Here is a 24,451-nt window from a genome sequence, read left to right as displayed (position 1 = left end):
GGATTACGACCCAGCAATACCACTGCTAGGTATCTACTCAAAGGACTTAAGGGCAAAGACACAGATGGACATTTGCACACCAGTGTTTATAGCAGCATTATTTACAATTGCAAAGAGATGGAAACAGCCAAAATGTCCATCAACAGACGAGTGGCTAAACAAACTGTGGCGTATACCTATGATGGAATATTATGCAGCTTTAAGACAGACTAAACTTATGAAGCATGTAATAACATGGATGGACCTAGAGAACATTATTCTGAGTGAGTCTAGCCAAAAACTAAAGGACAAATACTGTATGGTCCCACTGATGTGAACCAACATTCGAGAATCAACTTGGAATATGTCATTGGTAACAGAGACCAGCAGGAGTTAGAAACTGGGTAAGATAATGGGTAATTGGAGCTGAAGGGATACAGACTTTGCAACAGGACTAAACACAAAAACTCAAAAATGGACAGCACAATAATACCTAATTGTAATGTAACTATGTTAAAACACTGAATGAAGCTGCACCTGAACTATAAAAAAAAAAGAAAAAAAAAAGCTCCCCGGAAGGCGTTTTCTTTCTTCATCTCCAAAGGTTGCTGGCTGGTGGACTCTGCTTCATGGTGCTACAGCATTCTCTGCTCTCTCCCAACCTCTCATTCTCCATAACGTTTGCTCTTTTATAGGACCTCAGAAACTAATCACGACTCACCCAAATGGGTGGAGACACATCTCCCCTAATCCAGCGTAGCAACCACTGTTGATTAGGTTACCTCCCCAGGGAGATTATCTAATTACATACAGTATGGAATAGGGGTTATTCTGCCTCTATAAAATGGAATTTTGATTAAAACATGGCTTTTCTAGGGTCCATACATCCTTTCAAACCAGCACACCGGGGGTCCTTGGAGAAATGGCTGATTCTAAGGTTGGGGTAGGGAAAATACCACGCTGAGCCTGGAGCACCCTGTAGCAACCGAAGTAAGGAGGGCCTTAAAAACCCAACACAATGATGGGTGTATGTCAGAGGGCCAGCTAAAAAAGCTCCCGCTGGCCAAAGCTGTAACAGTTTGAGCAGCACAATAAATAACAAGACATTGGACTATAACCCAAAATAGGAAATAAATATCCTGAAGTCCATACGGAGATAGAAACAAATGGGGACAAGGGAAACACTCTTCCTTGTAGAAGAATTAGATATGCCCCACCCCACCTTCCAGAAGGTGAAGTTGGAGTCCCCTCCCTTGCATGTGGGCTGGGCTTAGTGACAAGCTTCCAAAGAACAAAGGAGGGAATTTAGGGGAAAATACTAACTTTAGGATGGAGAGACCTGACAGTCACCCACTTCACCAAGCAACCAAGTTTAAAATCACTGATGCATGCTGTCAACACCACGCAATCTGCTCCAAACCCACACCTCAGTGTAATCATGGGGAAAACATCAGCAAATACAACTCAAGGGACTTTTCACAAGACACCTGCATGGCCCTCCTGCAACTCTCAAGGTCATAAGAAACAGACATGAGGACACCAAGGGCATGGGGGAACTAAGGGCAAGGTAGGTGCTAGGTTGACTCCTGGAACAGAAAAGGCACATTTGGGGAAAAGCTGGTGAAATCTGTAGGTTACTTAATGGGGATGTGACAAGGTTAAAATCTTAGTTTAGACAAAGGTATTGTGGTTATGTAAGCTGCTAACAGAGAGGGGAAACTGGGAGACGGGTATATGGGAACTTTCTGTGGTATCTTCGCAACTTTCCTATGAACCAATATTATTCCAGAGTGAAAAGCTTATTTTAAAAAAGGTGTCTGCTTTCCTGCCCTCTTTTATTCCTTCCTTCCTTCTTTCCTTCCTTCCTCCCTCTTTCCCTTGATGAATAATTGAGTCATGTCACCTCGTTTGCCCATTTATTTATTTATTTTGGCTGTTAGTCTCTTTCTTGCTGATTTGCAGATGCTCTTTATATATTTAGAGAATAGTCATCAGCTACAATATGAGTTAGACATATTTCCTCCAGGTGACTTTGTCTTTTGATTTTACTGACAGTAATTTTTTTTCATTCAGAAGTGTTTGAATTTATATAATCATTTTATTCATTTTTTAATGTCGTTTAACTTTTGTGTTACAGTTGAAAAGACCTTCTGCTTTCAATATTTTAAAATAATTCTCCCATGGTTTACTCAAATGCTTTTACTTAAGAAGTGTGTGTATGTTTACAGGTCTCTCCTGTTGGTTCTGTTTCTCTACAGAACCCTGACTAACTCATCAGCCTAATTATCATTCTTTTATTGATGATCTGTCTTTCTCTATGCATACATTTAAGACATTTTGTTTTGTTTTGTTTTGCAATTTCACTGTTGTATGTCTAGGTGTGGATTATTAAAGAAACCATCCTTCTTGGGATAGATTGTGTCTTCTCAATCTGAGGAGTCTTGCCTTTCACTGAGCCTGTCATTTCTGGAACTTCAATGAACCTATATTAGACCATCTCACCCTGTTTTCCATGTTCCTTCAACTTTTATTCATGTTTTCCATCAATAATGTTCCTCTATACTGCATTCTGGGTAATTCGTTTAATGCTAAGGGGACACTGCCAGCTGTCCATCAAAATCCATTCATCTTTTCTTCCAAAATCATAGTGCTGTGGCTCTAGCATGCCTTGCAGCTCTGTATGCATGTAAGGGGAGCAGTTTCATGCAAACTTCAAGCCAGGGTCTTCAACCATGAATCTTTCTCCTCCCCTTCCTTCCCTCTCCCCCTTTTTCTCAGCTGAAACCTGGTTTCATTACTAGGCCAACCTCAATCTTTCAGATGAAAACAGGACCTGAGGGGTCAGCGGGGAGGTGTTTTCAAACCAAGGAAGTCTTGGGGCAGAAATGCCCAGAGACCCACTTTGGGGTGGACCAGGGCAGATGCATTAGAGCTTGGGTGCGAGGCAGGGTTGGGGTGGAGCAGGGGTCCTGGCACCAGTTGGGCCAAGGCACAGCTCTTAATGGGAAGGTCACAGGAAGGACATTTTACGTGGCCATTTTGAACTGACCACATGTTGTGAGCCTAAGAAAAAGCTTTCCAATGAAACATAATGTGTTCAATAGTCAACGGTACCCCACCATGACCAGTCCAATTTCAAATAATGGAAACTCCAGGAAGAGAATAGAGGAAATGGAGGAAATGAAATCATCAATAAAATGATTCAAGACAATGTCTCAGAACCGAAGGATGTGAGCCAGCAGATTGAAATGCTCCACCAATTGCCCAGCCAATGGATGAAAAAAGACCCTCTTCAGGCATGTCTTCAAGAAATATTGACATACAGGGACAAAGAGAAGATCCATATGCCTCTTGAGTGAAAAAAAATAGTTTCCATACAAAGTATGGATCTGGAAAATAGGTCCTATTTAAATCGTATTTTTTTGGCTACGCTACTTCAAAGTATTGGTGGGTACCATCGCCAAAGACATATAATGACTAGGAATTCTTTTCTTTGTGATGTTAGCAGTCATTGCTAATGCTGCCCGATCCATTATCTCAATAGGGGTTATCCCACCTGTGACCATGGAAGCCTCTTCAAGCCCTTTTTTTTTGACACAACCACAGCAGTCTTGTTACTGGAGCTCTTTTGCTCTTGCTACCTTGTTACCACAGCCTCCTTCAAGGCTTGACATCTTGTTGCTAGGAGGAGTTCAAGGATAAATTTAAGCAGGTTTAAGCAAGTGAGAAAAGTTTATTGAAAAGAAAGTACACACTTAAAGGGTGAGCCCGGGCATATTTAAGGAAGTGATATACTCAGGATGATTGGCACATGGGTTTTTATTAAGTCAAACCAAGGAGGGTGGGGTTTGAGATGTTGCTACATTGTAACTGGTTAGTAAACATTTACATGACAGGGTTGAAAATAGACTGTTGGTGAAAGGTTATGTCATGGTCAGGCTTATGTGTCAACTTGGCCAGGTGGTGGTGCCTGTTTATCTGGTCGGGCAAGCACTGGCATAGGTCTTGCTATGAGGACATTTCATGCACTTAAATCATGACCACATTGGCTGCATGCACAGTTGATCTCATTTGTAATCTGCTAAGGGGAGTGTCTTCTGCAATGAGTGATGCTTAAACTAATCACTGGAAAGCTTTTAAGGAGGATACATAAGAGACTGTCTCTCTTCCTGCTTCAGCCAGCAGCTGTTCCTGTGGAGTTCATCCAGACCCTCCATCAGAGTTACCAGCTTGCAACTTGCCCTACAGATGTTGGCTTCTACATTCCCACGGTTACATGAAACACTTTTATAAATTTTATATCTAGGGATATTTCCTGCTGATCCTGTTTCTCTAAAAACCCAAGCTGATACAGCTTGGTACTGGGAGTGATTCTGAAGAAACGGAATCTTAAAAATGGGTTTTTATGATTGGTTTTCTACTCTGACTGGACTCAAAGGCACTAAGGACTCTGATTCCCATAATCAGAACGACACTGACAACCCATGGGGTGAGCTGGCAAAAGAGAAGTCAAAATATCACCATTGGATTCTTCTAATGCTTTACTTGTATGAAGCCAGGCTCTGGGGGATAATGTTTTGGACACTTTATGGAGTTTTGTGGAAATAGGAAGTTTAGAGATACTGGTTAGTTGTTGTTAGATACACTGTATACATTAATGAGTGAAAGGGATGGGCTTAAGGCTTCAAATTAGAAGCTTATGCAGTTTATGACAGATATAAACACATCTATGAGTGTCCTGAAGGAAAATCTTATTTCCTGTAGCCATAGACTTGAGATCCCCGAAAATCAGACTCAAAATCTTATTGTTAGAGTAGCAACTTTACAACGTAAACTGAAATCTCAGTCTTGCATGGTGTCTGCAGTTAAAGTGAGGGCATTGATTGAAAAGCAGTGGGACCCTGAAAGATGGGATTGTCACATATGGATTGATAATGATGTTGGGGGCGAGGTTGAAACCCTAGGCCATGCTGAGTCTTCTCTAGATAACCCTGTAATAGTCTGCCCTGAGGACATAACTGCCCCACCTCCAGCCTGCCCTGAGGAGTTGCCACCCAACTGCCACCTGAAGGGATTAGCCCTAGAGTGATTAATCTTGTTTCACCAGATGAAACTGCATGAGTGCCCTGAAGCAATCAGATACTTCTGATTGTTTTCATGACCCACCCCCACCACCCCTCATTTCTTCCAGACCTATAAGTCTGGAAGACTTATTCTATAAGTAGACTAATGTCCAAAAAGACCCCAAAAGGTGAGGTACAAAGTATCACACACGAGGAGGTACATTATACTAATAAAGAATTGTGTGAGTTTTTCAATTTATGTGAACAGAAATCAGGGGAATAAGTGTGGCAATGGATTTTAAGGGTGTGGGATAATGGTGGAGGAATATAAGGCTGGATCAGACTGACTGAGTTTATGGATATGGGCCCACTAAGCAGAGATTCTGCATTCAATGTTATAGCTCAAAGGGTAAGAAAAGGCATTAAGAGTTTGTTTAGATGGCTTGCTGAACCATGTATCATAAGGTGGCCGACATTACCTGAGGTTGAAATGCCAGAACTGCCCTGGTATAATGCAGATGAGGGGATCCAGAGGCTTAGAGAGATTGGAATGTTAGAGTGGATTTATCATGCAAAGCCTGCTCTTCACCCCAGGAATGTCCGGAGGATACACCTTTTACCAGAACTCAGAGAAATCAACTTGTGATAGTAGTGTCATCATTCCTGAAGAGCTCTGAAGTTGCACTTCTCTGTAGGTCAGATAATACAGTGGAAACTGCTGTCACTGAGCTGGAATCCTTAAACACAATGCAGATGACTGGATCCAGAGTTAGCAGAAGCCAGGTCCAACTCATAGTGGGTTCAGTGGGCCCCCCAGATGCATTCTGTAGTTATTCCCCCAGTTCCAGAAAGCGTAGTTGTAATAGACATACTGAGCAACCGGCAGAATCTCTACATTGGCTCTCTAACTCATGCAGTGAGGGCTATTATGGCAGGAAAGGCCAAGCGGAAGCCACTAGAACTGCCCCTACCTAGCAAAATAGTACATCAGAAGCAATATCGTATTCCTGGAGGGATTGTAGAGATTGCTGCCACTCTTAAGGACTTGAAGGATGCAGGGGTGGTGATTCCCACCGCATCCCCATTCAACTCCTATTTGGCCTGTGCAGAAAACAGATGGGTCTTGGAGGATGACAGTGGATTATCATAAACTCAACCAGGTGGTACCTCAGATTGCAGCTGCTGTTCTGGATGTGGTGTCATTGCTTCAGCAAATCAATACATCCCCTGGTACCTGGTATGCAGCTATTGATCTGGCAAATGCTTTTTTCTCAAGGACCACCAGAAACAGTTTGCTTTCAGCTGGCAAGGCCAGCAGTATACTTTCCCTGTCTTACCTCAGGGATATATCAACTCTAGCCTTATGTTATTATCTTCTCTGCATGGGCCGTAATCATTTCTCCCTCCCACAAGATATCACCCTGGTCTATTATATTGATGATATCATGTTGATTGGAACTAGTGAGCAAGAAGTAGCAACTACTCTAGATTTACTGGTAAGGCATTTGCGTGTCAGAGGATGGGAGATAAATCCAAAAAAATACAGGGGCCTTCCACCTCAATGAAATTTCTAGGTGTCCAGTGGTGTGGGGCATGTCGAGATATCCCTTCTAAGGTGAAGGATAAGTTGCTGCTTCTGACCCCTCCTATGACTAAAAAAGAGGTACAATGCCTAGTTGGTCTCTTTGGATTCTGGCGACCACATACTCCTCATGTGGGTGTGCTACTCCAACCCATTTATCAAGTGACCAGAAAAACTGCTAATTTTGAGTGGGGACCTGAACAAGAGGAGGCTCTGCCACAGGTCCAGGCTGCTGTACAAGCTGCTCTGCTACTTGGGCCGTATGATCCAGCAGATCCAATGGTGCTGGATGTGTCAGTGGCAAAGAGGGATGCTGTCTGGAGCCTTAGGCAGGCCCTTATAGGAGAATCACAACGCAGACCCTTAGGGTGTTGGAGCAAAGCCTTACCATCTGCTGCAGATAACTACTCTTCTCTTGAGAAACAGCTTTTGGCCTGCTACTGGGCCTTAGTAAAGACTGAACGCTTAACCATGGGCCACCGAGTTACCATGAGACCTGAGTTGCCTATCATGAACTGGGTGAGGTCTGACCCACCAAGCCATAAAGTTGGGCGTGCACAGCAGCACTCTATCGTAAAATGGAAACGGTATATACAAGATAGAGCCAGAGCAGGTCCTGAAGGCACGAGTAAGTTACATGAGGAAGTGTCTCAAATGCCCATGGTCTCCACTCCTGCCACATTACGTTCTTTCCAAGACCAGAGCTATGGCTTCTTCGGGAATTCCTTACAGTGAATTGATTGAGGAAGAGAAAACTCAGGCCTGGTTTGCAGATGGTTCAGCACAATATGCAGCACTGCAACCCCTTTCTGGGGTGTTCTTGGGGGACAGTGGTGAGGGGAAATCCTCCCAGTGGGCAGAACTTTGAGCAGTGCTCCAGGTTGTTCATTTTGCTTGGAAGGAGAACTGGCCAGAGGTCCATTTGTATACTGATTTGTGGGCTGTTGCTAATGGTTTGGCTGGATGGTTGTGGGCTTGGAATGACTGTAATTGGAAAATTGGTGACAAAGAGGTCTGGGGAAGAAGTATGTGGCTAGTCCTTTCTGAGTGGGCTAAAAACATGAAGATATTTGTGTCCCATGTGAATGCACATCAGAAGGTGACTTCGGCAGAGGAAGGTTTTAATAATCCAGTGAATAAAATGACCTGTTCTGTGGATATCAGTCAGCCTCTTTCCCCAGCAACTCCTGTCACTGCCCAATGGGCTCATGAACAAAGTGGCCATGGTGGTAGGGATGGAGGTTATGCATGGGCTCAGCAACATGGGCTTCCACTCACCAAGGCTGACCTTGCTACAGCCACTGCTGAGTGCCCAATCTGCCAGAAGCAGAGACCCACACTCAGCCCCTGATATGGCACCATTACCTGAGGTGACCAGCCAACTACATGGTGGCAGGTTGATGACATTGAGCCACTCCCTTCATGGAAGGGGCAGTGATTTGTTCTAACTAAATAGACACATACTCTGGATATGGGTTTTCTTTCCCTGCATGCAATGCTTCTGCAAAAATGACCATCCGTGGGCTTACAGAATGCCTTATCCATCATCCTGGTATTCCACTTAGCACTGCTTCTGATCAAGGAACACACTTCACAGTAAATGAAGTGTGGGAATGGGCACATGCTCATGGAATTCTCTGGTCTTACCATGTTCCCCATCATCCAGAAGCAACTGGATTGATAGAATGTTGGAATGGCCTTTTGAAAACTCAATTACCATGCCATCTAGGTGGCAAAACCTTGAAAGTCTGGGGTAATGTCCTCCAGGAAGCTGTGTATGCTCTGAATTGCGTCCACTGTATGGTGCTGTTTCTCCCATAGCCAGGACCCATGGGTCCAGGAACCAAGGGATGGAAATGGGAGTGTTACCACTCACTATTACCCCTAGTGATCCACTAGGAAAATTTTTGCTTCCTGTCCTTGCAACCTTGAGTTTTGCTAGTCTGCAGGTTTTAGTACCAAAAGGGAAAGTACTTTCACTAGGAGAAACAACAATGATTCCTTTGAACTGGGATCTAAGATGGCCACCTGGTCACTTTGGGCTACTCATGCCCCTGGATCAACAAGCCAAGGGATTACATTACTGGTTGGGGTGATTGACCTTGACTATCAGGAGGAAGTAGGACTGCAACTACACAATGGAGGTAAAGAAGAGTTTTCCTGGAATATAGGAGATCCCTACGACATCTTTTAGTACTACCATGCCCTGTGATTAAAATCAATAGAAAACTGCAACAACACAATCCAGGCAGGGCTACCAATGGTTCTGAAACTTCACGAATGAAGATTTGGGTCACCCCACCAGGCAAAGAGCCACGGCCAGTTGAAGGGCTTGCTGAGGGTAAAGGGAATATGGCATGGGTAGTGGGAGAAGGTAGTGATAAATATGAACTGCGACCACGTGATCAGTTACAGAAATGAGGACTGTAATGCTGTTTTGTTCATGTTATAGTATTTACGTTGTAAGGTATCAAGTTTAAGAATGAATATTACCCAAGGACTTGCACCCTATTCTGGGGAGATTTAATGTGTTTCCAGTTGTATGCAGGACAGTTGAGTATTATTAGGCAAGAAAAAAAATGTGTCTTTTATTGTTTCCTGTTTAGAAATTAAGGATGCTTTAAGGTGATATGTATAACTGCCAAGTTGACAAGGGGTGGACTGTCATGGTCAGGTTCATGTGTCAACTTGGCCAGGTGGTGGGGCCTGTTTGTCTATTTGGGCAAGTGCTGGCCTGTCTTTTGCTGTGAGGACATTTCAGAGAATTAAATCATGATCACATTGGCTGCATTCGCAACTGATTCCATTTGTCATCAGCCAAGGGGAGTGTCTTCTACAATGGTTGATGCTTAATCTAATCACGGGAAGCCCTATAAGGAAGATTCAGGAGAGACAGGCCCTCTTCCTTCTTCGGCCAGTGAGCCTCTCCTGTGGATTTCGTCCAGACCCTCCATCAGTGTCATCAGCTTCAGATGCCCTATGGATTTTAGACTCTACATTCCCATGGTTACATGAGACACTTTTATAAATTTTGCATCTACTGATATTTCCTGCCTATTCTGTTTCTCTAGAGAACCCTAGCTAATACAATATTCACTTATATATATATATTTTTATATTTAGGGAAGGAAAGAGGGAAGAAAAAGAAAAAGAAAGAAACAGAGAGGAATGGTAAAGGGAGAAAAGAGAGAGAGAAGAAGGGGGAAAGAAGACAGCACCACATTCCCCATCTGTCCTCCAAGTCTTTATTCAGATCATACTAGAGAAAAATGTCAGAGGAAGATGTACTGATTTTTAAAAAAATATTCTTATTGATAAACATACAATACAGACATTCCTAGCATACAAACATGCCATGCATGGTGCACAATCAGTGTCTCATAATATCATCACATAGTTGTATATGCGTCACCATGATCATTTTTTTGAACATTTGTGATGTATTGATTTTGCTTCTGAGAGCTGTTCACTTCCTGGTCTATTGTTCAGAGCAGCCCATTCCGCTCACTGAGCCCTGACATTGTCATCTTTACCAGAGTCATAATATTGAGACGATACTCTATCGTTTTGCATCTGGCTTATTTCACTGAGGATTAAATCCTCAGGTTTCAACACTTTGTCATATGCTTTGGGACTTCATTTCATCTTATTGCCGCATAATATTCCATTGTATGTATATATCACATATTGTTTATCCATTTGTCTGCTGATGGGCACTTGGATTGCTTCTATCTATTAGGAATTATCTGTCTATATATGCTATTTTTTTAAGTTAAAAATTTTTTAAAATTTTTATTGATATATATTCACACACCATGTAATCATTCAAAATATGCAATCAGGGGTTGACAATATCATCATATAGCTGTGCATTTATCATCACAATTGATTTTTAACTATTTTTTGTGTAAAATAACATATACAGAAAAAAGCAATAAATTTCAAAGCACATTGCAACAATTCATTGTAGAACAGATTTCAGAGTTTGGTATGGGTTACACAATTCCACAATTTTAAGTTTTTACTTAAAGCTGCTCTAAGATACAGAAGACTCAAAGAAATATCAATATAATCATTCAGCAATCATACGCATTTGTTAAACCCTACCATCTCTGCATAACTCCACCATCACCTTTAATTTTCTTCTGCTTATGTATGTATTTATTCATTTTTATCCACATTTTTCCTCATCTGGCCATACCTGGGTATAAGGAGCATCAGACACAAGGTTCACACAATCACACAATCGTCAATCTTTTTACAATCATCTTCCAGAATCTGGGCTCCTGAACACAGCACAACAGTTTCAGGTACTTCCCTCCAGCCACTCCATGACACCATAAACGAAAAGGGATATCTATTTAATGCATAAGAATAACCTCCAGGATAACCTCTTGAGTCTGTTTGAAATCTCTTAGCCACTGAAACTTTATTTTGTCTCATTTCTCCCTTCCCTCTGTTGGTCAAGTAGGGTATTTCCATCTCTTGATGCCAGGTCCTGGCTTATCCTAGGTCTTTTGTCCCACATTGCGAGGGAGATTTACACCCCTGGGAATCATGTTCCATGTAGGAGGGAAGGCAGTGATTTTTTTCTATATATTCTTATGATTAGTTAGTAAACATGCAAGTTAAGAATTGTAAGTAAGCTACTGCAATTGGTTAAATAAATATTCAAATTTAGGATTGCAAATGGTTTATTGTGATTGGTCCACGTTCAGTGGTTGAAAAATGTATCCTGCTTTGTTCAACTGCTTCAGGTTTCAGAAACCAGTCTGTTGTCCCCGGAGGAAGCTCCAGGGAGCCTCAGCTGGAGGCGGCTCTGCAAGCAGTGTTCCTCGAGCCAGATGCTTTGTGTAATGTCCACCTCCTGCTGGTGTCCCCTGAGTAAAGAATGGGGCCTGGTTTGGAGTAGGTATGCAATAAATATCAGTGAGATAAAGAATAAATCAAATCTCAGCTTCCCTGTTTCTTAGGCAAGCTATGTAATCGCTCTGCCTGTCAATTTCCTTGCAGTGAAATTGGTTGATAACAGCACCTTGTACAAAATAAATAAGATGATAAAATAAAACACTTAGAATTCACTAAGTACAAGCTGTTCCAATTTCTATTGTCATGGCCTCGGTTCCTGCCCAGTTCAGGGAGGATAGAAACATACTCTCATCCAGGAAGCGACAGCTGCACTTAGGGGGCACTGATGAGGGGCAGACATTGTTTAAGTGCCTTAGTTAAACAATTCAATTAAACCTGAAATCAACTCTATTAGGGGGGCTGCTTTTTTTTAACACTCATCTTACAAATGAGGAAGCAGACACATAGAGAAATGATTCTGGCTTCTGAGAATGAAGTTGGAGAGTGTTCCTAATTTCTGCTCTCTCAAAGAATCTTAGTGAGAGAACTGTCAATTCTACTGTTAATATGTTACTCTGTCTGGGTCTGGAATTCTTTTTGGAAGATTTAACCACATCTACACCTATATAGACGATATAAACTTTCTATATCTTCTTGTGTCAGTTTTGGCAAGACAGATTAAGCAATTTGCCTGAGTAGGCAATGAATTCAATTCCAGGCAACCTGGCTACAGCACCCAAAGCATTTTCCTGCCTCAGGCACAATCATTTTCTACCTGTGAGACCTTGAGGAAGGCACTGCTCTCTGAGCCTCAATTTTTCTACCTACAAAAGGGGAAAATAAAAGTGCCTTCCTGAGAAGGTGGGTGTAAAGATGAAATGGTATCGGAAACACAAACCCAGATGGCCTCTGTGCCACCGACCTGGGCACGGTGCATGGAACACCACGAGTGCTGCCGTACCGTGAGGAGGACAAGCCCTGCCCCATTCCAGCACCCTCTGCCCCAGGACATCATCTTATGCCAGGATTGGGAGTGGACCCCCACCTGTACTCCCATCCCCAGCCCCTCTGTATTCTGGCTCAGGAGAAACCCCAGCCCCACCCCCGAGGTGGCCATGGGTGACTCACTGTTTCTCCAGGTCCTGTATGGTGTCGGGGAGGGGAAGTCCCTGGGTCTCAGGCAGAAACAGCAGGATGATAAAGCTGGACACGATGGGGAGGACACTGCGGGGGGTGGGGGCAGCAGGGGCAGGGCCTGGCTGGCCATCCTGATCAGGGGACCCAGCACAGCTCCCACCTGGCTTGCCGAAGACAGGAGGCCATTTGCCGTCACCCTGCAGGCAGAAGGGAGACTGAGGGCCCATGTCATGGTTGCAATGGGACGGCTCTCCAGAGGAGCTGTGTCAGGGGATGCAAGGCCAGGGAGCGCCGGGCTGAGGGGTTTATCCCCTTGGAGGCCGCCCCTAATGCCACGTCCCCCAGGGAGCCCATGCAGTCTTCCACCCGGAGAGGGGCTCTGCCTCCTGGGCACATCCAGTGCCTTCCATGAGGCGCTCTCTGGGGCCGACTTCCTTCTCCCTGCTCTTGGGTGATTTGGGAGTTTGCCGCAAAGCTCCCGCTAGGCCACCAAGCTCCCAGCTTGGACTTTCCACGTAATATCAACAGTATCAATAAATATTCATTGGATAAATGGATGAAAAGAGTCAGCGAGTGAGTGAGCCCCAAAGATGTGGAAAGAGCACTGGGCTAGGGCTCTGGAGTATGGAGTCAGGTCCGACCTCTCCGTTGGGTACATCCATCTCTTCTTGCGTCTCACTCATTCAATGCACGTTTATTTTATGTTTACTTACATGTGGGCACGGAGTTCATGCTAGACCCCAGCTTTTCCACCTGTGCTCCATGGAGTCCTGGGTTCCAAGGATGTGACACGGGCACTCTTGGGAGTGGGGAGGGTCACTGGGAAGTGGGTGTGGGCTCCTGGGTGCTCTCTTGGGGTTCGTGTCAGGTTTCACCTGGACAGAAGGGTCTGTGGCTTGCATCGGACTCAAGACACACGCCTAGCTGCTTTCTGCCATCGCTGCCCTCTGAGTCGGGAGGTCTGGGCAGGGGAGGGGCGAGCCAAGGAAGGGGGACCTCCTGGCCAGTCCCCGTCAGCCGGCGGAGGTCTCCTCTCCCACTCTTCTGTGTGGCTCAGGGTGCCCAGCTCTTCTCTTCCTCCCCCCACCCCCCCACTGGGCCTCCTGGGGGTGTCCTTTCCTCACCACCCCCCAGGGGCATGGCCCGCAGCCCCAGCCTACCTCAGCGAAGTCGGGAAGACTTCAGATGTGTAGGCCATGTGGCAGGTGAAGTTTATTGTAAAACATCCCATTCCCAGTACGGCGAAGGCTGCACGCAGGGTCTGCATATCTGGGGAGTGAGGGGGGAGGGTGGGATCCAGCCGGGAGGGCTCCCAGGGCTGCTCCGCTCTGAGGCCGGCTCAGGGTGAAGGGCTTGGGTTTCCCCCAGGTTTTCTCTGGCCCAGGCAGGGGTTCAGCCAGGGATTCGCTATCACGGTGTTTGGGTGTGTGGGGCCCAGGGAGGGAGCCCAGCCAGGAGTGGGAGGGGGCAGCTGGGGCATCTCAGAGGCCAGGTTCTAGAAGCCTCCTCGTTGCCGCTCAGCCTTCCTGGGGGAGACCCGGCCTTCATGGGGCACCAGTGGGTGGGTGGAAAGAGGGGCCTGGCGGGGAAGCCGAGTCCCCCAGCCTCCCCCACCCTCCCTCCCAGTCCAGCCTGGAGCGTCTGTGCAAGCCCTGGCTTGTTCCCTCCTCGCTGGGGGATCTCGGTCATCAGGGAAATGGACGGGGTGCACTGGGTGGGGGATTCCCGAGACGGGGTGGGCAGGGCAGCCCCCACCCCCGTGCCCCCCTTGCATCACCTTGTGGCACCAGCGTGTTGGCCAGGATGGAGCAGCCGCATGTGAAGAGGGCGCCGGCCATGACCCCGCGGCGGCCTAAGCACCGGAGCACGAGGGGCACACAGGTCTGGCCCACGAAGTTCACGGCCCCGAGGAGAACCTGGAGGATGAAGATGTCGCCTCCCAGGCGCTGCAGATCCAGGACCAGCCCGAAGTAGGAGAATAACATGGAGAAGCTGCAGGGCAAACACGGGGAGTCGGGTCCCCGCCCCACAGGACAGGGCACCCTTCAGCACCCCCAGCCCAGCGGCTGTCCCGAGAGGTGCAGCCTCCTGTGGGGAGGCTGCCCGCGCTGGGTGGGGCACGGCCAGAGCCCAGGAAACCTGTGGGGTGGTGGGATGCAGGAAGGTCTCCCCAAGGTCAGGCTCACCCCAGGAAAGGGCAGGCAGGATGGGCTGGGGCGCTGGCCCTCAGGCTCCCTGGCCACTGACCAGCGAGAAGATTTGACTCTTTCTGGCCCTGAGCCAAGACCAGCTGGGGGGGTCTCTGTGGTCCCTGCACTGTCCCCTCTGTCCTGGCCGTGGCCCTCTCTGTCCTTCTTTCCTGGGCCGGGTCCTGCCTGACCAGCCGTGAAGCTGGGCACGTCTCTGACCACTCTCGGTATCAGGAAGACTGGGGGTCGCAGGAGTTCGGGGTGTCTGGGGGGCGCTGGACCTCACTGCCCCGAGTCTCTCCTGGGACTTGCTCCAGCTGGGGTGACCCCGGCTTTTGGGGGCGGCGTCAAAGACCCGTCACCAGTGGACAGAGGCAGGGCTCAGAAGGGGCACCCCAGGTCCAAGGCCCCCGGGGGTCGGTTGGGACCTGGCTGTCCATGCGTCTCCCCGGCGCCTTCCTCCCCTCCCCCACCCGCGTAGCTCCCAAGAGCCCCCCCATCCCCAGTAAATGTCCTGCTCACTAATCTCCATCTCAGCCTCCGCTTCCCGGGGGACCCCTGTGACGCTCCCTGGTGGAGCTGAATTTCTGCAGTTGGGAGACTGAATTTGGATCCATACGCGGCCCCAATGTGCCATTCTTCCCGCCTGCTTTTAAAATCCGTCTGCACTCCCACAAGCATCCAGCTGAGCCCGGGGCCCAGCCTCGCCCTTCCGCGGGGCGTCCTCGCGGGCAGGAGGCTGAGCACGCACCGCCCACGGCATGGGACCTGCGCCTGGCAGAAGCCCCGGGGTGCCGCGAGGTTCACGGCAGGGGCGTGGGAGGGCGGGGCTGGCACCGACCGTGCGGACAGTGAGCCGGGAAACACTTTGCTTTGGGCTGAGTTTATTTTGAGGGGCGCCCTTGGGTGCCGAGGCAGGGCCTAGGGGTGGGGCAGGGTCCGGGGGACAAATGCAGGGAGGACTCAGCCCCGGGGTGCGGCTTAGCTCACAGCGGCGCAGACCCTGCCCAGCTGCCCCTTCCACCTCGGGGACTTACCTCTCTCCTACCTGCCAGGACCCCAGTTTGCTGGGGATGCTTCTCGGACCAGCCGGAAATGCTCCTGCCACCCATAAGCCAGCAGACGCTGTTCTGCCCCTGGGCGCCCCCTCTCCCTGTCCGGGAACCGGACCCTGTCTCGAGGAGAGGCTGAGCTAGGATGGCTTACCTGACCACCAGCAAACTACAGGTTCTCAAGCGGAGCAGGGGCAGGCGGAACAGCGCCAGCCCAGATGGGCGGGTCTTCGCGGTGGCCAGTTCCTCCTCCATGCAGGACATCAGCACTTCCGGAGACAATGGGTTCAGTGAATGGGGCAGCCAGGTAGGCAGAGAGGTGGGGGAGCTTGGCCTGCGCCTTGGCCTCTGAGATTGGACCTGTAGAGGTGGGGGTGGATACAGATGGGGTTCTCTCTGGCCTCGTGGCTGAGCTCTCTTCTGCAGAGCTGGCCCACCTCCCTGGAGCCAAAGAGGGAGTGTCCGTGCTGGAGGCTGCGGGATGGTGCCCTTGACCGCCACCCTGCAAAGCCCAAACACCCTCTTTCTTGCCCAATCAGACTCCTTGCTGCTCCCAAGTTTCCTATGCCGTCCTCTCCAGTGCTCAGTGGAGCACTGCCCCCTGCCTCTGGGCCCTGCCTACACTGGACTCAGCTCCGTTCTGGTGATGTGGGTGGTGGTAGTGTTGGTGTGGGTACTGTGATATGTGGTGACTGGTGGTGGAGGTGCCAGTGGTGGTGATGGTGGAGGTGATGGTGGTGATGGTGGAGGTGATGGTGGAGGTGGTGGTGGTGATGGTGGAGGTGATGGTGGTGGAGGTGGTGTTGGTGATAGTGGATGTGATGGTGGTGATGGTGGAGGTGATGGTGGTGGTGATGGTGGAGGTGATGGTGGAGGTGGTGGTGGTGATGGTGGAGGTGATGGTGGAGGTGGTGGTGGAGGTGATGGTGGAGGTGGTGGTGGTGATGGTGGAGGTGATGGTGGAGGTGATGGTGGTGGAGGTGGTGTTGGTGATAGTGGATGTGATGGTGGTGATGGTGGAGGTGATGGTGGTGGTGATGGTTGGTGTTTCTGTAGAGATGGTGATGGTGGAGGTGACTGTGGTGGTGCTGATGTTTTGTAGAGATGCTGGTGTGGTGCTGGCAACGCTAGTGGCTCTGAGAATGGAAGTAATGCTAGAGTGGGTCATGGAGGTGGTGGTGATAGTACAGAAAATGCATCCGTGGATGTCCTTGCCTGGGCCGGGTCTCACTCTCCGGGTCCCACATGGCAGTGTCTCACCTCCATGGTCAGCGTGTTTTTGGCGTCCTTGTGACCATTTATCCTGGCCACCTTTCTGAGTTCCCGCAGCCCTTGGTCTGGTTTGCCTGTAATAATGAGCCATTGGGCGGATTCTGACAGCCACCTGTAGAAGGAGCAGGAGCTGGGCTGGGTCCTGGTTGTTTTGGTGTCTACTGTGACTCCCCTGGGTCGGGGAGGGTGGTGGGCAGCGGAGCCTCCAGCTGCAGAGGGAACGGAGAATGTAGGTGCCTCTCCCACTTTGCTGCAAATGCCAGGTGGGAGATGGTGGCTTGGGAATAAAGACGAACTCCAGGGCCTGACCGCCCTCTGCTTCCCTGTGCCAGCCCACCTGGCTGCCTTGGGTGCTGGGAGCCTGTGCACCCAGTCCTCTTACAGTCAGGAAATGGGCTGCTGGGCATGGGGCGTCCTAGAGGCGCCACCTCTCCTTGATTGTGACCCCATTTCTCACTGCCAAGTGAGGGCCCAGCTCAGCCCCTCTCTTTTCTTGCCTCCCAGAGTCTGGGGACCTGGGGGCCAGCTAGGGTGGTGAGTGAGAGTCCCCCTCTCCACTCTGGGCCCCTTCCTGGGTTGCAGCGTTCACCCCAAGGGGAAAGACTCCCGACTGTGCCCACCAGGATGCCAGGAAGAGAGCAAAGTAGGGCAGCGCCACGGCCATCTGGAGGGCGTGCCAGTCCCGCAGGGCGAAGGCCAGGCCGGCCAGGACCACGTTCCCCGCGGCGAAGCAGCATCCCTGTGTTGCTATGGCGACAGCCCTCCTGCTGGTGGTGGTCCACTCTACCACTGGAAGGTGGGGAGGCCATGCAGTGAGGGCCACCCACCAGCCCCGCGACCCCCACGTGGGAGCAGCCGAGGGAGACACTCACAGAGCACACTTGTGATTATGGAGAGGCCAGAGATGGCAACAGCTTCAATAAATCGGAGCACGCAGTAGACGGGGAAGTTCGGGGAGAAGCTCACGGCCGTGCTGACCACGGCCACCTGCAGGCAGCACCAGCTCAGCATCGGCTTCCGTCCAACCCTGCCCGGAGGGAAGAGCGTTCTGGTGCCTGCAGAGCCTCCTCTGAGCTCTGGGGATACACGCGGGGCACTAGGGGGTACATGTGGGCACTAGGGGGTACACGCAGGGCACTAGGGGATACACGTGGGGCACTAGATGATTCACACAGGGCACCAGGGGGTAAACGCGGGGCACTAGGGGATACACGCGGGGCACTAGACGATTCACGCGGGGCACTAGGGGGTACACGCGGGGCACTAGGGGGTACACGTGGGACACTAGAGGGTACACTTAGGGCACTAAGGGATATAAGCAGGGCACTAGGGGGTACATGCGGAACACTAGGGGGTACACTCGGGGCACTGGGGGGCACACGCGGGGCACTAGGGGTATACTCGGGGCACTAGGGTATACACGCAGGGCACTAGGGTGTACACGTGGGGCACTAGGAGATACATGCAGGGCACTAGTGGTTACACTGAGAGCACTAGAGGGCACACTCGAGCTCTAGGGATACGTGTGGCACTATGGGGTACACTCGGGGCACTGGGGGTACACTCGGGGCACTAGGGGTTACACTCAGGGCACTGGGGGGCACACTCGCGGCACTAGGGTGTACATTTGGGGCACTAGAGGGTACAGGCAGGGCACTAGTGGTTACACTGAGAGCACTAGAGGGCACACTCGAGCTCTAGGGATACACGCGTGGCACTATGGGGTACACTCGGGGCATTGGGGGTACACTCGGGGCACTAGGGGTTACACTCAGGGCACTGGGGGGCACACTCGCGGCACTAGGGTGTACATTTGGGGCACTAGAGGGTACACACAGGGCACTAGGGAATACATGTGGGCACTAGGGGTTACAGTCAGGGCACTCGAGGGCACACTCGAGTTCTGGGGGATACACGCAGGGCAATAGGGGGTACATTCGGGGCACTGGGGGGCACACGTGGGACACTAGAGGGTACACTTAGGGCACTAAGGGATATAAGCAGGGCACTAAGGGGTACATGCGGAACACTAGGGGGTACACTCGGGGCACTGGGGGTACACTCGGGGCACTAGGGGTTACACTCAGGGCACTGGGGGGCACACTCGCGGCATTAGGGTGTACATTTGGGGCACTAGAGGGTACACGCAGGGCACTAGGGAATACATGTGGGCACTAGGGGTTACAGTCAGGGCACTCGAGGGCACACTCGAGTTCTGGGGGATACACGTAGGGCAATAGGGGGTACATTCGGGGCACTGGGGAGCACACTTGTGGCACTAGGGTGTACACTCGGGGCACTGGGACTACACTTGGGAGATGCCATGCTCCGGGACGGCGGCTGGTCTCTGGGCCGTCGGGGTGGGGGTCCAGCTCTGGTCCTCCCAGGTGACCTGGAGACGTGGCTCGGTCTCTCTGAGCTCCACTCCCCCCACCTGCTGTGACCGGTGCTTCCCCACCACCGCTGCTGCCCCAGACCAGGCACCCCCAGGAGGCAGGGCACGTCCCGGATCCCGCAGGTGAGGCCAGAGACCCGGTGCTCCTTGGCTTCCTGGGGGCCAGCCTTGGGGACCAAGCGACCCCCACGGCCGCCTGGAGCTGCTCAGAGTTGCAGGCAGAGCCGGGCCCTCCCTGCTGCTGGGGAGGATATTCCCACGTGCAGAACCCAGAGGCCCCAACCCCAGCCCGCAGCACTGGTGCTCTGTCCAGGCCCTCTTCCAAGCTGCGGACGCGGATTAACTCGCTTAATCCTCACAAAGCCCCCCAGAGCAGATGCCAGGGTCCCCGCTTACACAAGGAAACTGAGGCACAGAGACGTGGAGGAGCCTGCCTTTTGGAGGCAAGGCCATGGCGGGCCTGGGACTCAGACCTCGGGGGGTCCACCTCGGGCCTGCGCTGGAGGCCATTAGCACCCCTGAATGTCTACTGAGAGTCTGCCACCTGTAGGGACTGTCACGGGTCCTGGGACATGGCTCGGGTTTCCTGCCGTGTGGAGTGTATGACCTCGCAGGGACACAGACTGTCCGAGGGAGGCCGCGTGATGAGGGGGCGCGGCAAGGTCACATGGCCTTCGGTGCTGAGCCTGGGCAGGGTGCCTAGCTGGGAGGTCCAGGAAGGCTTCCTGGAGGTGGCGGCACTGGGTGAAGACTCTGTGGCCCAGAGACCCATGGAGGAGAGGCCCACGAGGCTGGGGAGCAGCGGCCAAGGGTGGGTGAGGCTGGGGCAGGGAGGGCTGCTGCTGTCAGCTCAGCGGGGCCTGGACATGTGGGGCCAGGGGAGGGCCAGGCTCACCCCCAGCTGACTGCAAAGTCACTGGCTGCAAGGAGTAGAGGCATGGGGGGGGGCGTGGGGACCGCGGGGTGGGGGCTGGGGCTGCGGTCCCTGCGGGGCTGGAGGTGGCTGGACTAGGGGTGAGGAAGAGCCTGTGTGTACTCAGGGGGGTGGAGGGGAATCCCCACAAGGACGGGGCTGGGCCACGCCCCTGGGCAGAAGGAGCTCTCCTCTGGATGAGGTGCCCTGGATTAGCCTGCGCCCTGGAGGGGCCTCGTGTACAACCGCATGGAGACTCGAGTCTGCAGTTGGATTCGCAAGCTTGGGCAGGGGTGCAATTTAGGATTTGAAGACAGGATTAAGATGTGCTTAAACTGAACTGGGGACAGCCCTGTCCCAATGCAAGGCGTGTCTTGTAAGAAGGGAGAGAAGACAGCCCGGGCAGCAGGCCAGCTGCTCAGCAGCCTCAGCGGTGGGGCGGCAGGGAGGGAGGAGCCCACCCCCGCGGATTAGGGACCTCTGTTCTGCACCTGTGAGACACAGCCTTTCCCTCATTTCCAGCCACTCGGGCTGTGGGACCTTGTCACAGCAGCCCCAGAAATGAGAACGCCCTGGGCCTCTGCTCCCCTCTCCAGGCCCGTGTGGTCAGCGAGATGACATTCGTCCCCGACTGCCCGACGGCTAAGCTGTGGCCACACCTCACATGCTCTCCCCTCTCCCCACTTGGCTAAACTCAACTGGGCCAGCCCCGAGGCCTCTGTCTCCATGTCCCTTCCTCCAAGAAGCCTTCCTGGGTTTCTACTTCTGGTGGTGTCCTGTAGTGGGCTGACAGCGCTGAGGTCAGACTCTCCCCTACCAGGCCGTACGCTTCCTGGGGCCCGGTCGGGCTGCCTGAGCCCTGGCATACAGTAGGTGCTCAACAGAGGCTGGTGCACTAAGCGGAGGAGAGAATGTGGTGGGCAGAGGACGTGTGCGTCCCTGTCTCTTTCTTGGGATGCTGACATGGCCTCGAGGCTCTGGCATCAGTTCTGGGGTCACCTTGGGAGTGACCACTGCTCAGGGGCTATAAGGGGGAGGGCCACGTCCCAGACCACGGCGTTCGCTTTTCCCAGGGCACCCTCTGACTCCCAGGGTGAGCGTGGATCTGACGTCTGTGCCTGTCTCCACAGTGCTGGGCTCCATTCAGAGGGAGCCGGGCAGGGGACTCACTCACCGGGAGAAGAGGAGGCCCCACATGGCGGACCCCGCCAGGATCCCGGCCATGAAGATGGACTGGGCCAGGGGCTTCAGGCTCTGTGAGCCGCACAACAGGTCCCACTGGAAGAGAAGAGGGCACGGAGGCTGCTGAGGGGCTGCAGTGCCAGGGAGGAGGGGCGCAGAGGGGTCCAGGTCGGGACTGCCCAGCCAGCATCACCTGGTCAGCCTGGGTCCTGCCGCCACCCACAGGGGGAGATTCCTAGTACCAGGCTCTAGAGGCAGAAAGGGGTCCACTGGCAGTGGGGACCTCGGCTCTAGCTGCTGGGACACAGGATGGCCGTGCATGTGACAGTGTGACAGCTGCTCTGGGTAGGTTGTGGTTGTCCAATCATGCAGTGGCTGCAGTGGTAGGCAGTGGCTGGCAGTGGGGACAGTAGCTGGCATGGGGCAGTGAGGCAATGATGAGTAGTGCCTGGCAGTGGGGACAATGCCTGCCAGTGCCTGGTAATGGAGGGCAGTGGCTGGCAGTGAGTGGGGGCAGTGCCTGATAGATGCAGTTTGGTTAGTGACTGGCAGTGATGAGCAGTGTCTGGAAATGGGGCAATAGCTGGCAGAGGAGGCAGTGGCTGGCCGAGGAGAGCAGTGGCTGGCAGTGGGGGCTGTGGCTGGCAGTGGGGAGCAGTGGCTGGCAGTGGGGGCAGTGGCTGGCAGGTACCTGCCGTGATTGGCAGTGAAGGGCAGTGGCTGGAAGCGGCAGGCAGGTTGAATTCTAACCCTGCCCATTATTAGCCGGGTCAACCTGTTACTGCTACCAAGTCCGTTTCCTAATCCAGATGGTGGGGCAATCACCCTGTTCCTCTCGTACAGATGGGGGTTGAAAGGAGACGGCTCAGCACTTCCGCCCGTGATTCTTCCAGGGGCTCTGGCTGAGCACAGCTCACCCACGGTCCCAACGCGCCCAGCCCCATCCCTGTCAGGTCAGTCCTTGCTAAGACCTCGAACCTTCACCCGTCTCTCCATTTCCCCCTCCAGCCGTTCTCTCGCCTGGTGGGGGAAGGGGGCGGGCTGCAAGGCTGGGTCTCCTCTTACTCCTACAGGACATTCTCCCCCCAGCAAAGTGATTTCTTAACAATGCAAATCAGTTCCTCTCACATCCCACCCCACACCTCCTAGCAGAGAACTGGGTCCCTTCCCACCGGCCCCCCGATGCTGTCCTCTCCCCATCCCCAGCTGCCGTGGCCACGGCCCCTCACTTCTGACACGCTGGCCTCATTCTGCCCCTACACCGGACCTTTGTCCTGCCCCAGCTCTCCTGATCTTCCCGTGGCCAATTCCATCTTACACCATTCAGACCTCAGCTGAAATGGTACGTGCTCAGAGAGGCCTCCCTGGCCCTGCCAGTGAAAGGATATTGTCCTTCACAGTCATTTATGACACGGAGCATCGAGGCAGGAGAATAGAGAGATGAGAAGCCTGGGCTCCAGATCCTGGCAGCCTGGGTTGAAGCCAGGTCCAGTCCATTTCAGCTGTGTGTCCTGGGGCAAGTTGCTTAACCTCTCTGAGATTTTGTTTTCTCACGTATAAAACGGGCTGATAATAACAGTAAGCACCTCATAAGATCTGGTGAGAATGACCACCGGGCAGGTGTCTGCTCAGTGCCAGGCCCCCAATGGGCTCTGTTTATTTCTGCCTAATGTTCTCAATGTTGACAGAGTCTGAATTCACCGTTAGAACGGAATGGAAGCTCCTAGAAGCCCCCCTGTGTACCTTGCAACCCCAGCCCCAGACCAGAATCCGGCATCATCAGCGCTCAGTAAGTGTGCATGGAGGGATAACATTTCCTGCATCAGCGGGGCCGGAGGGGACCCACCGCGTCCATCCATAGACTGTGCCTGCCACTCAGGGACGGGAGGGGAGCTGTGCACTGGGGGACGCGCCCTTACCTGGGTCACGATGGTGGAGGTGAAGGTGCCGCGGTCATAGGCCCAGCCGTCCCCGCACGACTCGGTGGCGGCCTCGCTCCAGTTGGCGGCCAAGGCGTTGGGGCCCAGCAGCTGCCACTGTGGCTCGCGGAAGCGGCGACACCGCTGGGGCCGCAGGTCGGGGCCCGGAGGGATGGAGACGGTCAGGAGGGCCTCGGGGCCCAGGGGCCCGGGGTGGGCGCTGGCCAGGGCGGTGCCGTTGTCCAGGAGGGGCGCCCGGTGGTCTGGCAGGGCGGCCGAGAAGTTCTCCAGGATCATGTGGCAGGGGATCAAGAGGCAGACAGAGAGGACGGTGACCATCTGGAGAAGGTGGAAGCGCCCGATGCCCCCAGCTCGCTCCAGGAGCTCCGAGAATGCCATGGACAGGGCTGCAGCTGCACACGGGCGGGGTTTCCTGGAAGCTGGCGAGCTGGGGGGCCCCCAGGCTGCTGCTGGGGCTCGCGGGTGGGGGTAGCACCAGGGCCCAGGGCTCTCACCACCCCCTGCTGCCTGGCCAGAGAGGGGTGCGGGTGGAGTAACCGGTTTGATCAGTCTCTGGACAGCTCCGAGAGGCCCTGGGGGAACAGGGCAGCAAGGCCCCAACACTCTGGGGTGGTAGGAGTGAGAGAGCAGGACCCCAGGAGGGCTGAACTGCCAATTGGGCCTCCAGCAGCAAGAGGGAGGGTCGGAAGGCTGGGCTTGTGCCAGGCCAGTGTGTGATGTTACTGACTACAGCGGTGGGGGAAACATCTCTCGGCCTTCGCCTCCGTTAAAGTTTAATCTCGGAGTTTGTTCCTGGGTCGGGGAGGCAGAGCAGGCTCAGACTGCAGCGAGCTTCCCGCAGGTCGGCTGCTCTCAGGCTGTCATCTCAAACCTTCACCACTTCACGTGGCCTTTTCCAT

At 52.4% G+C, this 24,451-nt stretch overlaps 1 protein-coding gene across 1 annotated transcript; it reads right to left on the bottom strand.

Annotated features, from left to right (window-relative positions):
* Positions 1-10,663: 10,663 nt before the first annotated feature.
* Positions 10,664-23,930, bottom strand: LOC143645856 (solute carrier family 22 member 11-like). Its single transcript, XM_077114967.1, is given in 12 exon segments — positions 10,664-11,522; positions 12,601-12,706; positions 12,709-12,806; positions 13,770-13,878; positions 14,387-14,601; positions 16,005-16,119; position 16,370; positions 17,111-17,234; positions 17,743-17,911; positions 17,995-18,149; positions 21,605-21,708; positions 23,532-23,930. Coding segments are annotated over 12 exon segments (1,740 nt in total). The 3' UTR covers positions 10,664-11,377.
* Between the last annotated feature and the right edge of the window lie 521 nt (positions 23,931-24,451).

Source organism: Tamandua tetradactyla, chromosome 9, assembly GCF_023851605.1.
Source record: "Tamandua tetradactyla isolate mTamTet1 chromosome 9, mTamTet1.pri, whole genome shotgun sequence".
Taxonomy (NCBI): Eukaryota; Metazoa; Chordata; class Mammalia; order Pilosa; family Myrmecophagidae; genus Tamandua; species Tamandua tetradactyla.
The sequence above is the reverse complement of the archived record's forward strand: the minus strand, read 5'-3'. Positions and strand labels throughout refer to the sequence as shown.